The following is a 14,644-nucleotide window of genomic DNA, read 5'->3' as shown; positions in this document are numbered from 1 at the left end:
TTAAGACACAAAGCCTTCAGGCTTGTTTTTTTAACACCCTTTGTCCTTTTAGAATTTTGCTGTACAGTGGCCCTTTTTGTTCTTTGCCTTGGGTTTCTCTGCCCTCCACTTTTTCTCATCTCCTTTCTGTCTTTTGCTTTTGCCTCCTTTTTGTCTCCCTCTGTCTCCCTGCATTGGTTCCCATCCCCCTGCCATATTAGTTTAACTCCTCCCCAACAGCACTAGCAAACACTCCCCCTAGGACATTGGTTCCGGTCCTGCCCAGGTGCAGACCATCCGGTTTGTACTGGTCCCACCTCCCCCAGAACCGGTTCCAATGCCCCAGGAATATGAATCCCTCCCTGCTGCACCACTGCTCAAGCCACGTATTCATCTGCGCTATCCTGCGATTCCTACTCTGACTAGCACGTGGCACTAGTAGCAATCCCGAGATTACTACTTTTGAGGTCCTACTTTTTAATTTAGCTCCTAGCTCCTTAAATTCGTTTCGTAGGACCTCATCCCTTTTTTTACCTATGTCGTTGGTACCAATGTGCACCACGACAACTGGCTTTTCAGAATGTCCTGCACCCATACTCATAGATACCACTCAATATCTCTCATAGATGCCCCTCGATATCCCTCATAGATATACCTCATAGACTCCCCGAGATATCCCTCATAGATATCCCTAGATATCCCCCATAGATACCCCGAGATATCCCTCGTAGATACCCCTCGAAATCCCTCATAGATGCCCCGAGATATCCCTCATATAAACCCCGAGATAGCGCCCTCAGGTACCCAGAGATATCCCTCATAGATACCTCTAGATGTCCCTCATAGATACCCCAAAATATCCCTCATAGATACCCCAAGATATCCCCCATAGATACCCCGAGATATCCCTCATAGATACCCCTCGATATCCCTCATAGATACGCCTCGATATCCCTCATAGAAACCCCGAGATATCCCTCATAGATATCCCTAGATATCCCTCATAGATACCCCGAGATATCCCTCATAGATACCCCTCGATATCCATCATAGATACCCCTAGATATCCCCCATAGATACCCCTCGATATCCCCCATAGATACATCGAGATATCCCCCATAGATACACCGAGATATCCCCCATAGATACTCTGAGATATCCCTCAGAGATACCCCGAGATATCTCCCATAGATACCCCAAGATATCCCCCATAGATACCCTTAGATATCCCCCGTAGACACCCCGAGATATCACTCATAGATACCCCTCGATATCCCCCATAGATTCCCCGAGATATCCTTGATAGATACCTCTCGATATCCTCCATAGATACCCCTCGATATCCCTCATAGATACCCCTCGATATCCCCCATAGATATCCTGAGATATCCTACTAGAAACTACGAGGACAAAAACAGGAATATTCCAAATTAAGTCTGAAAGTCTATTTTAGAATGTTGCATGTGTTTTTTGGGGGAGAAAAGCTTTGAGAAGCACTTGTGACTCATAGCTGCTCTCTTTTTCCTGTATTATGTTATTCTGACTTGTGTTCTCAAGTCAAGTCCTTTTTGAGACAAGATAGACATCTCAATACTGTTTTCTTTGGGAAAACTGATTCACTAAAATACTTCCTAGCCTGGCATTGTCGATGTGAAATGTTGCCGTTGATGTAACGATGTCAGGACGAGGCTTTGGCGTCCGCTCGTTTTATTAACTGGTCAGGATTGGTCCTCATAACGTCATCAGAACGACAACATTATTTACTATCAGGCTATTCAGGTATGTGTGCCAAACAAACCATTTTTAATAGTTTTTTTAATGTCATTAAATTTTGATGATATTATTCATGACTTTACCACAGCGAAGGCCAGGAAGAAACCAGTCTTTGCTTGAAGAGCCTTATTCAGAGAATTTTTGGTTTGATATCGCAGTTTAAGTGCGGAGGAAACCCACTCCGATCCTCTCCTCCCCTTCCCTCCCATCCCATCCCCATTCCTCCCCCTCCTCTCCTCATCCCCTCCCCCATTCCTCCCCCTCCCCCCCCCCCCCCACCAACCCCCCCACCCCCGCCGCAGCCTGTGCTGGAATGTATGAAGCTCTCTCGATCTACACCACATCCTGCCTCACTCAACAATTAACACTGTGCACAATGTTCAATAACTAACCTGAAACTCTCCAAGCACTGCATTCACTGTCCGCCCAGCCTCAGCCCGCAGTGCAGCAAATCAGGAAATCTGGATTGGCTTTCTGTTTTCATCCTGCAGCATGTGAGGCCCATCGTGCCTTTGCTGGTCTTTGCTCGAGCAATCCCATTCTGATCCTCCCCCTCCCCATAGCTCCCTGTCTTCCTCCACCTCAAACCTTTACCCAATTTTACCTTCAAAGATGCCAGGCTCTCGGCCTGAGCCCGAATCTGTAGCAAAGGCTTCCCTACTCCAATAACCCTGTGTAAACTCTCCCCTCACTCTCTTAGTAACAATTCCCTCCATCAAAAACCTCCAGTAAACCTCCTCGCCTTCCCTGCTCCAGTGCAAACAGTCCCAGTATCTGACGTCTCTCCTCATAAGTCTACTCCTTTTTGAAGTTGCTATGTATGCAATAAAGGTTCAAACTGAGTACTGTTTAACTGAACAAGGTACAACCTTGGCTCTGCTTTATTTAGGCCCAAAGTGCCTGACTGTCAAAATAGCTGGCCTTGTATACCAGAGCAGGACCATGTGCGTGCTGCTCAGTGGCCTCCAACAGTGACGCCATCTGGTGGCTACAAACAGCATGTACATACAAAACAATACCCCCCCCCTGAGATCTTATCACAGTCTTTCACAGGTTGAGACGGTCCAGTGCTTTGCGCTTCCGGGTTGACCATCTCAGTTCGATTCCAGCCTTGGGTGAGTGTGCGGGTCTGTTGTGGCTGATGGCTGGATGACTGACTTGTTGGGGGTGGCAGTGGCCATGTCAGGAATTGCAAGTCCATTTTTATTGAACAGGTCCGTGATGGAAATTCCGGGTTCACTGATGACCCTCGAGTCCACTAAAGGCTGCTGGTAGGTTGGTTGGTCATCGACGGTTTCTTCGTCCGACTGCTCACGCTCGTCTGTGTGCCTCAGCTTTGTTTGATCCATGTGTTTCCTGCAAGTTTGCCTATTCTTGAGCTTAATGACAAATACTCTGTTGCCCTCGTTGGCCATGACCGTACCAGCGATCCATTTGGGACCCGGACCATAATTCAACACATATACAGGATCATTAACAGAAATCTCGCGTGACACAGTTGTGTGATCATGGTATCCTTGTTGACTTTGTCTTCTGTATTCAACATGATTATTTAAATCCGGGTGTACCAGAGATAGCTTGGTCTTAAGACCTCTTTTTGTCATGAGTTCAGCAGGCGAGACCCCTGTGAGTGTGTGGGGTCTTGTCTTGTAACTCAGCAGTATGCAGGACAAGTGGGTCTGCAGTGACCCTTGGTTTACTATCCTCATGCTTTGCTTGATAATTTGTACTGCACGTTAAGCTTGCCCATTGGATGCAGGCTTGAACTGTGCTGACCTTACATGGTTTATGCCATTAAATTTCACAAACTCCTGAAACTCCTGGCTGGTGAAGCACGACCCTTTGTTGCTCACCACTATGTCAGCCAGACCATGTGTCGCGAACATGACATTGAGATTCTCTATGGTTGCCGTGGACATACAGGATGACATGATTATGCATTCTATCCACTTCGAATAAGCATTCTCCACCACTAAAAACATCTTGCCCAGGAAGGGACCTGCAAAATCTACATGGATCCTAGACCAAGGTTTGGATGGCCACGACCACAGACTCAACAGCAATTCCGCTGGTGCTTTGCTGAGCTGCATGTATGTGTTGCACTGATGCATGCATGCTTCCAGCTCCGAATCAATTCCTGGCCACCATACATGGGACCTGGCAATGGCCTTTATCATCACTATACCAGGATGTGTGCTGTGTAACTCACGCACGAACTTCTCTCCCCCTTTCTTGGGCATTACAATGCGATTGCCCCACAATATGCAATCTGCTTGAATAGACAGTTCGTCCTTGCGACGAATGTACGGTTTGGCCTCCTCGCACATTTGCTTAGGTATGGCAGACCAATCCCCTTTGAGGATGCAACTCTTTACCACCGATAAAATTGGGTCCTGGCTGGTCCGGGTCTTAACTTGTTGAGCCGTGACAGGGATTCCTTCACTTTCAAAAGCATCCATGATTAACATTAGATCCGCCGGTTGTGGCGTCTCCACCTCTGGTGTGGGCAACGGCAACCGGCTCAAAGCATCGGCAAATTTCTCTGTGCCAGGTCTGTGGCGAATGACATAATCATAGGCAGATAATGTTAGCGCCCACCTTTGGAAGCGGGATGAAGCATTGATATTGATACCTTTGCTCTTGGAAAACAATGAAATGAGCGGCTTGTGATCGGTCTCTAATTCGAACCTCAGACCGAACAGGTATTGATGCATCTTTTTAACACCGTACACACACGCTAAAGCTTCTTTTTCTACCATGCTGTAGGCTCGTTCCGCTTTAGACAAACTTTTGGATGCATACACGACAGGTTGAAGTTTCCCCGGCTCATTGGCTTGTTGGAGTACACAACCAATTCCATATGACGATGCATCACAGGCCGAAACTAAATGTTTACATGGGTCATAATGTACCAGCAGCTTGTTCGAACAAAGCAGATTGGTAGCTTTCTCAAAAGCGCTGTCTTGCAATGCGCCCCACACCCAGTTGTTGCCTTTTCTCAATAGCATGTGCAGTGGTTCAAGTAAGGTGCTCAATTTAGGTAGGAAGTTAACGAAGTAATTGAGTAGACCCAGGAACGAACGCAGCTCCGTCACATTCTGCGGCTTGGGTGCATTCATGATGGCCTTGGTTTTCACGTCAGTAGGTCTGATGCCATCAGCGGTGATTTTTCTCCCGAGGAATTCGACCTCCGGTGCCATGAAGACTCACTTCGAGCATTTCAGTCTGAGTCTCACTCTATCCAAACGCAGTAGAACCTCTTCCAGGTTGTTCAGATGTTCCTTGGAGTCACGACCGGTGATCAGGATGTCATCTTGGAACACGGCGATTCTGGGAACGGACTTCAGTAGACTTTCCATATTCCTCTGGAATATTGCTGCAGCCGAGCGAATTCTGAAAGGGCACCTGTGGTAAATAAACAGTCCTTTATGCGTGTTAATGCATGTGAGTCTCTTCGACATTTCGACCAACTCCTGCGTCATATAGGCCGACATCAAGTCCAGTTTTGTGAACAACTTCCCTCCGGCTAGCGTCGCAAACAAGTCATCAGCCTTTGGTAACAGGTATTGATCTTGTTTCGAAACTCTGTTGATTGTAGCCTTGTAGTCTCCATAGATTCTGACTGTGCCATCATTTTTCAGCACAGGAACAATGGGGCTGGCCCATTCATTAAATTCGACCGGTGATATGATCCCTTCACGCTGGAGTCTGTCCAGTTCGATTTCGACCTTCTCCCTCATCATATACGGCACTGCCCGAGCTTTATGATGGACGGATCTTGTATCTGTGTCCACGTGGATCTGCACCTTGGCTCCCGTGAAGTTGCTGATACCCGATTCGAATAGTGAGGGGAACTTGCTCAATACTTGGGCACATGTATCTTCCTCCGATGACAATGCCTTTACGTCGTTCCAGTCGCAAATGGTTTTCTCTAACCAGCCCCTGCCGAGCAGCGTTGGGCCATTGCCTGGAACAATCCACAGCGGTAACTCATGAACCGCACCGTTGTAAGACACATTAATTTGTGTACTGCCAATCACCTTTATCAGTTCTTTGGTGTACATGCGCAGCTTGGCATTAACAGGGCTCAGCCTGGGCCTCACAGTCTTAGTGTACCACAGTTTATAAAATGCCCTCTCGTTCATGATCGATTGACTCGTCCCTGTGCCCAGCTCCATCGATACCGGTATCCTGTTAAACTTCACATTAATCATAATTGGTTTACTCTTGGTTATGAAGGAATACAATCCATACAGTTCCTCCTCTAGCATCCCGGAGTGCTTATCCGGATCTGCGCTAGTCTGACTCTCATCCTCCACGTGGTGTGTCGCAGCTCGCTTGCTCATCTGTGGGCACTTGCGCTGGAGATGCCCCACTCTCAGCTTTTGCAACTATATTGCTTAAATCGACACTGTTGGTGCCGATGATTTCCCCCACAACGCCAACACGGAGAAGTCGGATACATTCCCGCTGGTGGACTTTGGGCAGCCACAGGTTTCGCGAACACAGCCGGATAGGCCCTGCCATGTGTCGCTCTGCCGAACGCCGAATCAATCGCATTTACAGTACTTGCCGAGGTTCGGTTCTTCACCGCTATTTTCTTTGGTCTCCTGTCCGCCATCATACATGATTGCGTGATCTGGATGGCCCTTTTTAAATCCAACTCCTGCACCGCCAGGAGTTTGCGCAGGATCACCTTGTGGTCGATACCGATAACAAAGAAGTCCCGCAGCCTGTCTGCCAACACCATCCCGAACTTGTACGGTCCCGCTAGACGTCTCAGGTCGGCAACGAATTCCGCCGCGATCTGGCCCTCTGATCGAACGTGTGTATAAAACCTGTATCTCGAGATGATGATGCCGTTGTCTGGCTTGAGGTGCTCCCGTATCAATGTACACTGCTCTTCGTACGTTTTCTATGTTGGATCACTGGGCATGAGTAGATTCTTTATCAGACCGTAGATCTTTGAACCGCACACAGTGAGGAACACGGCCCAGTGCTGATCTGCATCGTCGACTCCCTTCAGTTTGTTGGCCACGAAGTACTGGTTCAAACGGCTCACAAAGTCTGTCCAATTTTCTCCCTCAACGAATCGCTCTAAAAATCCAAACGTGCTCATTTTGCAAACAAAGGTTCTTGTATTCTCGTCGCCAAATGTTATGTATGCAATAAAGGTTCAAACTGTTTAACTAAGCAAGGTACAACCTTGGCTCTGTTTTATTTAGCCCAAAGTGCCTGACTCTCAAAATGACTGGCCTTTTATACCAGAGCAGCACCAAGTGTGGCTGCTCAGTGGCCTCCAAAAATGACACCATCTGGTGGCTACAAACAGCATGTACATACCTGACAGTAGTATATGTTTATGATTTAGACTTAAATGTAGGGGGCATGATAAAGAAATTTGCAGATGATACAAAAATTGGCCGTGAGGTTCACAGTGAGGAGGAAAGCTGTAGACTGCAGGAAGATATCGATGAACGGATATCTTGGACAGAAAAGTGGAAAATGGAATTCAACCCGGAAAAGTGTGAGGTAATGCATTTGGGGAGGGGCAACAAGGCAAGGGAATATACAATAAATGGGAGGATACTGAGGTGTGGAGGACCAGAGGGAACTTGGAGTGCAGGACCACAGATTGTTAAAGTTAGCAGGCCAGGTTGATAAGGTGGTTAAGAAGGCATACAGAATGCATTCCTTTATTAGCCGAGGCAGAGAATACAAGAGCAGGGAGGCTATGCTTGAACTGTATAGAGCACTGGTTAGGCCACAGCTAGAGTACTGCGTGCAGTTCTGGTCACCGCATTACAGGAAGGATGTGATTACACTAGCAAGCGTGCAGAGGAGATTTAGGATGATGTTGCCTGGATTGGAGAATCTTAGCTATGAGGAAAGATTGGATCGGCTGGGGTTTTTTATTTGGAACAGAGGAGGCTGAGGGGAGACCTAATTGAAGTGTATAAAATTATGAGGGGTCTAGATAGAGTGGATGGGAAGGACCTATTTCCCTGAGCAGAGGGGTAAATAACCAGGGGACATAGATTTAAAGTAATTGGTGGAAGGATTAGAGGGGAGATGAGGAAACATTTCTTCACCCAGAGGGTGGTGGGGGTCTGGAACTCACGGCCTGAAAGGGTGGTAGAGGCAGAAACCCTCACCACATTTAAAAGATACATGGATATGCCATAACCTACAAACTTATGGACCAAGAGCTGGAAAGTAGGATTAGGCTGGATAGTTGTTTGTCGGCCGGCGCGGACACGATGGGCCGAATGGCCTCCTTCTGTGTCATAATTTTCTATGAATCTATAATTCTATAACTAGAGTTGCCCATCCCTGGGGAGTCTGCCCCGAACGCTCTCTGTGGCTGTAATGCCCTTTCTATAGTGAGGCACTCCAACTGTGGCCGAATCAGTGTCACGTGCTAATTTATCGCTCCTTCTTTACCTTGTACATAATGCTCCTAATTATAAGACAACTGTCCCATCAAACACTCCCAGGGCAGATACAGCACGGGGTTAGATACAGAATAAAGCTCCCTCTACACTGTCCCATCAAACACTCCCAGGGCAGGTACAGCACGGGTTAGATACAGAGTAAAGCTCCCTCTACACTGTCCCATTAAACACTCCCAGGGCAGGTACAGCACGGGGTTAAATACAGAGTAAAGCTCCCTCTACACTGTCCCATTAAACACTCCTAGGGCAGGTACAGCACGGGTTAGATACATAGTAAAGCTCCCTCTACACTGTCCCATCAAACACTCCCAGGGCAGATACAGCACGGGGTTAGATACAGAGTAAAGCTCTCTCTACACTGTTGCAGTATGGACACGCTCACTGGGGTCAGTCAGTATCTCAGTGCGTGGACCCGCTCACCTGTCACTGTACACACAACGACAGAAACTGGCGACTTACCTGAGACAGCAGGCCCAGACTGAGGAGGGTGTCATGAAGAGCACCTGCCGAGAGAGAGAGAGACAGAGAAATTGGTTAATAGACAGTCAGACCTTCTTCACTAAGCTGATAAAATGGCCCATGCACCTGTGACCTGGGATTGGCTGGCAGCAGTGCAGCCCCTCCCCTTTGAGTCTCTGGGACAATATGAAATGATCAAGGGCTTTTGGTCAGAAACAGATTTGTCCCAATTACATATGACAATATCTCACTGTGATTTGCCCAGCTGTCTGCCTGTGATGTGCAGCCTCCTGCTCCACCTTGGCCCCTGTCTGAGCTGGGCTCCTGTCTGGGTTGGGCCCCTGTCTGGGCCTCTGTCTGGGCTGGGCCCATGTCTGGGCCGGGCCCCTGTCTGGGCTAGGCCCCTGTCTGAGCCGGCTCCTGTCTGGGCCTTTGTCTGGACCGGGCCCCTGTCTGGGCTACGCCCCTATCTGGGCTAGGCCCCTGTCTGGGCCCCTGCTTGGTGTGGGCTTCCCAACTATGAAGGACGCATGCCTGGACCCTTCGGCACTTGACCTCCCGCCCCGTCCGGTTATACAACCTAATAAACAAATGTGTGCAAAGACAATGGGCAAAACTGTGTCAGCTGAAGGTCAATGTGGGCAGGCATGAGGTCACCCACTTTGGTCCCCAGAAAGATCGATCAGAGCATTTTCTCAATGGCGAGACCCTGGAAACTGTGGGGGAGCCGAGAGATTTAGGGGTCTAAGTGCAGGAATCACAACGTTCGTGGCCAGGTACAAAAATAATCAAAAAGGCTGATGGAATGTTGGCCTTCATCGCGAGGGAGCGGAAATATAAAGGGCAGGAAGTGATGTCGCAGTTATAGGAAGCTCTGGTCAGACCCCACCCGGAGTAACTGTGCCCCTCAGGGAGGGTATATCGGCCTCGGAGGGGGGCAGCCCAGATTCACTGGAATGATACCGGGGCTAAAAGGGTTAAACCCCGAGGACAGGTTACACAGACTGGGCTGGTATTCCCTTGAGTTTAGACGATTATTGAGTGATTTAATTGATGATATAGATGATTAAAGGAGTTGATAGGGTAGAAAGAGAGAAACTGTTTCCTCTGGTGGGGGAGTCCAGAACAAGAGGTCAGAACCTTAAAATTAGAGCCAGGCCATTCAGGGTGATGTCAGGAAGCGTTTCTTCACACACAGGGTGGTGGGAACCTGGAACTCTCTCCCCCAAAAAGTTGTTGAGGCCGGGGGGCAATTGACGATTTGAAAGCTGAGATTGACTGATTGTTGTTAGGTGAGGGTATCGAGGGTTATGGAAACAAAAGGCAGGTGGATGGTAGTTGAGATACAGACCAGCCGTAATCACTTTGTCCCTATCCCCGCCCTGGGGGTGCTTTACTTGTACTGGACCTCGGCTACCACTTGGTGCTAAAAGTGAAAATGTTCCCTTGCCTAGACCACAAGTGAATCAAACATTAGAAGAGAGATGTGCAGGTGTCTGAGCCGAGATCAGCTTCACGGGCAGGTGCTTCCTGTTTGGCTGCTTATCTGATCCACCATGAATGAACAGACTGTTCAGGGCCACAAAAAGAAGTGTCAAAGTGTGTGGACTGATCATCTGACAGCATCCTCCATGCACAAGTGGCAGGTTACAGAGAGGAGAGATAACTATCAGTGGTGAGGCACAAAGCTCTCTAGTCCCTCTTCATGAATTTAATGCTGATTTGGATCAGAAGGTTGCATTTTACAAACCTTATTGTCTGATTACCAATGCACCATTCCCCTGCAATGTCTGACAGCTGTGATTCCCCATCACAAGACAAGTAAAAGTTTAAGACACTTTTTCATAAAGAAAGACTTGCATTTCTATAGTGCCTTTCATGACCACTGGACACCTCAAAGTGCTTTACAGCCAATGAAGTACTTTTGGAGTATTGTCACTGTTGTAATGTGGGAAATGCAGCAGCCAATATGTGCACAGCAAGCTCCCACACACAGCAATGTGATAATGACCAGATAATCTGTTTTTTTTAGGTGTTGGGTCCTTCATTAGAACATTGAGTAACTGCGGAGAAATGGTTCCCAGTGGCGGGAGGATCGGTGACCAGACACAGATTTAAGGTGATTGGCTAAAGGAGCAGAGGCAACACGAGGAAACAATTCTTTACACAGCAAGTTGTTGTGATCGGGAACACGCTGCCTGAAAGGGCGGTGGGAGCAGATTCAATAGTAACATTCAAACGGGAATTGGATAAATACTTGTAGGGGAAAACTGTGCCGGGCTGTGAGGGAATGAGCAGGGGGAGTGGGACTGATTGGATCGCTCTGTCACAGATCCGGCACAGCTACGATGGGCCGAATGACCTCCTCATTCTATCAAATCGCATTTTCTGTCACTCATACTGAGATAGTCTTAAACAAGTCATGGTCTTGTTATTAAGATTTGTTAAACTGTTTTGATAATCGTTCTACAAGAAGCCAGCCGCTGTGTGACCGGGCAGAGTTATTGTGAGTGAGGGGAACCACACAGTAACCAGTCTGTGTGATCGGCAGCTGGGAACAAGCAGCAACTTCACTAAACTCCCAGTGCAGCATTTTCCACAGGCTCCCCCAGCGAAGGTTTAAACTGGAGCTTTTGTAAAGGGAAAGTCGGCAACATACTGAGACCATGAGGGATATAGAATGTCTCAAAATAACACGTGCACTTGATTGTTACAGACTACGTCAGGACAAAGTCCCACTGACAGCAAACTCCGAATTGCTTTACTGGGTAAAATAAGATTAAAGCGCAGAAGAGAGAGAAGGAGGATCGCCAGGGAGAGAGGCTACCATTGGGAATCTCGCTCGATCGACGGCCGTAACTTCAGCGGAGGATCGGGAGGAGCCCTGAGGTAACTCTCCGTGAGACAGAGACTGAGAAAGAGGCAGAGAAAGAACTTGCATTTATATAGCGCATGTCACATCTGCAGGCCGTCCCAAGGCACTTTACAGCCAATGAGGTACTTTTGGAGTGTAGTCACTGTTGGAATGTAGGAAATGTGGCAGCCAATTTGCACATAGTAAGCTCCCACAAACAGCAATTAAATAAATGGCAACATAATCTGTTTTAGTGATGCTGATTAAGGGATAACTATTTGGCCAGGATACCGGGCAGAACTCCCTTGCTCTTCTTCGAAATAGTGCTGTGGGATCTTTTACATCCACCTTAGAGAGCAGACGGGGGCCTCGGTTTAATGTCTCATCTGAAAGATAGCAGCTCCGACAGTGCGGCGCTCCCTCAGTACCGCCCCTCCGACAGTGCGGCGCTCCCTCATTATTGCCCCTCCGACAGTGCGGCACTCCCTCAGTACTGTCCCTCCGACAGTGCGGGGCTCCCTCAGTACTGCAAGTTAGGACACGGGCAGAGAGCACAGCGGGTGATGGGTGAGCGGGACTCAGTGCAAGTTAGGACATGGGGCAGCGAGCACAATGGGTGATGGGTGAGTGGGACTCGGTGCAAGTTAGGACATGGGGCAGCGGGCACAGTGGGTGATGGGTGAGTGGGACTCGGTGCAAGTTAGGACATGGGGCAGCGGGCACAGTGGGTGATGGGTGAGTGGGACTCGGTGCAAGTTAGGACATGGGGCAGCGGGCACAGTGGGTGATGGGTGAGTGGGACTCGGTGCAAGTTAGGACATGGGGCAGCGAGCACAGGGGGTGATGGATGAGCGGGACATGGTGCGAGTTAGGACACGGGGCAGCGAGCACAGGGGGTGATGGGTGAGCGGGACTTGGTGTGAGTTAGGACACGGGCAGCAGAGTTTGGATGAGCTGAAGTTTAGGGAGGATGGAAGATGGGAGGCCGGGCAGGATGATGGGTGGTTGAGTCTGGAGGTAACAAAAGCATGGTTGAGGGTTTAGCAGCAGAGGAGCTGAGGCAGGGTGGAGACGGGCTATGTTACAGAGGTGGGAATAGTTGGTCTTGGTGATGGAGCGAAGATATGGTCGGTAGCTCAGCTCAGGGTCAAATGGGACACCGAGGTTGTGAGCGATGTGGTTCAGCCTCAGACAATGACCAGCGAGAGGGATCGAGGCACTGGCAAAGGAACAGAGTTTGTGGCGGTAAATGAAGACAATGGCTTCAGTCATCCCAATATTTAACTGGAGAAAATTATAACTCTTCCAGGAATACATGTCAGACAAGCCCTTTTAGATGCAACTCCTGCCCTTTTACCTCCTCCCTTCCTACTGTCCAGGGCCCCAAATACTCCTTCCAGGTGAAACAGCGATTTACTTGTACTTCTTGCAATTTAGTATACTGTATTCGCTGTTCACGGTGTGGTCTCCTCTACATTGGGGAGACCAAGCGTAGATTGGGTGACCGCTTAGCGGAACACCTCCGTTCAGTCCGTAAGTGTGACCCTGAGCTTCCGGTCGCCTGTCACTTTAATTCTTCACCCACTCCCACTCTGACCTCTCCGTCCTTGGCCTCCTACACTGTTCCAATGAAGCTCAACGTAAGCTCGAGGAACAGCACCTCATCTTTCATTTAGGCACTTTACAGCCTTCTGGACTCAACATCGAGTTCAACAATTTCAAACCAGAACCTCGGCCCAGATTTTTTCAGGGAGCAGGTGCGGGTAATGATTCCCATTCACACCACCTCGAGTCCCATCTTTTGCTTCTTGTCCCGTTACCATCCCCCTTCGCCTTGCCCCATCAAATTGTGCCCAAGGTTGCAGAGAAGTGGAGAAGGGAGAGGAGAGATAGTTTACCACAGTCCCAGAGGATGTCATCTGTAACTTTGATTCGGGCTGCTTCTGTCTCAATGATGTGCCGGGGCAGAAATCTGATTGCAGGGATTCCAACGTGGAGTTGTAGCAAAGACGGATCTGGCAGGCTCAAGGCCTTTGCAGGAAAGGGAGGTTGGAGATGGAGTGGCAGGTCAGAGAAGTCAAGGGTGGTTATTTGAAAAGGGTATTGACGGCAGATTTGAAAGGGAGGGGGACAGTACCTGAAGAGACAGAACCGTTATCAATGTCGGCTAACATGGGGGCCTGGAAGGGAAGTTGGGTGGTCAGCAGTTTACTGGGAATGGAGTCAAGAGAGCCGACAGTAGGCCATATGGACAAATGAGCTCAGCGAGGGCATGAGGGGAGACAGGAGAGAAACTGGAGAAAGATACGAGTTCAGGGCAAGTCAGGGGGGAACCTCAGGGGCAGTTTGGCCCGTTGGGTGAGGGGAAGGAAGGGAAGAGGCAGAGGCAGCTGAGCGGGTGGTCTCAATCTTAGAGACAAAGAAGTCCATGAGCTTCTCATACTTATTGTTGGAAGTGCGGGTGGAGGAGACAGGGGGGGTGGCGTGTAAGGAGATAGTTGGTAGTGGAGAAGAGAAGGTGAGGGTTATCTAGAAACTAACAACTCGAAAATCACACGGACATTGTTGAGGTTAGAGATGGAGCATGAGCTGGAGCTGAAGCTGGAGGGGCTGTGGTAGCAGAATGAGAGAGCCATGTTATTATTCACAGTTACCGTTGTGTGTCCGGGACTCTCCCATTTGAAGATTTATAAGAATTGATGAGATAAACATCATGAAATTTGACTGAGACACAAGCCACGCTCTCACTTTTCATCAGACACATGTCATTACCCAGTGAAAATCAGGTCTCAGATCAGGTATAACCACAGAGTATAATGATTCACCATGCCTGTTTCCTGCACAGACATGCAAACTGCCCCACCACAAACTCAAATGTCATTACTGGCTCAGTCCATCCAGGGGACAGGACCAAGGGTTTGGGGGATGCAGCCTAGATAGTTGCACAACAATAAGGAGACAACAGCTCCCCATTCACACTCAGGGTTAGAATAGTACACTGTCCCTTTCACACACAGTGCTAGAATAGTGCACTGTCCCATGCACACTCAGTGCTAGAATAGTGCACAGTCCCATTCACACTCATTGCTAGAATAGTGCACAGTCCCATTCACACTCAGTGCTA

At 48.8% G+C, this 14,644-nt stretch overlaps 1 protein-coding gene across 1 annotated transcript in view; it reads right to left on the bottom strand.

Moving 5' to 3' along the window:
• ccr7 (chemokine (C-C motif) receptor 7) overlaps positions 1-14,644 on the bottom strand; it is an 89,275-nt gene that overhangs the window by 9,726 nt on the left and 64,905 nt on the right. The window contains exon 2 of the mRNA XM_070864624.1: positions 8,667-8,710. Within this exon, the coding sequence (XP_070720725.1) occupies positions 8,667-8,710 (44 nt within the window). The remainder of the gene's footprint in view (positions 1-8,666; positions 8,711-14,644) is intronic.

Source organism: Pristiophorus japonicus, chromosome 21, assembly GCF_044704955.1.
Source record: "Pristiophorus japonicus isolate sPriJap1 chromosome 21, sPriJap1.hap1, whole genome shotgun sequence".
Taxonomy (NCBI): Eukaryota; Metazoa; Chordata; class Chondrichthyes; family Pristiophoridae; genus Pristiophorus; species Pristiophorus japonicus.
The sequence above is the reverse complement of the archived record's forward strand: the minus strand, read 5'-3'. Positions and strand labels throughout refer to the sequence as shown.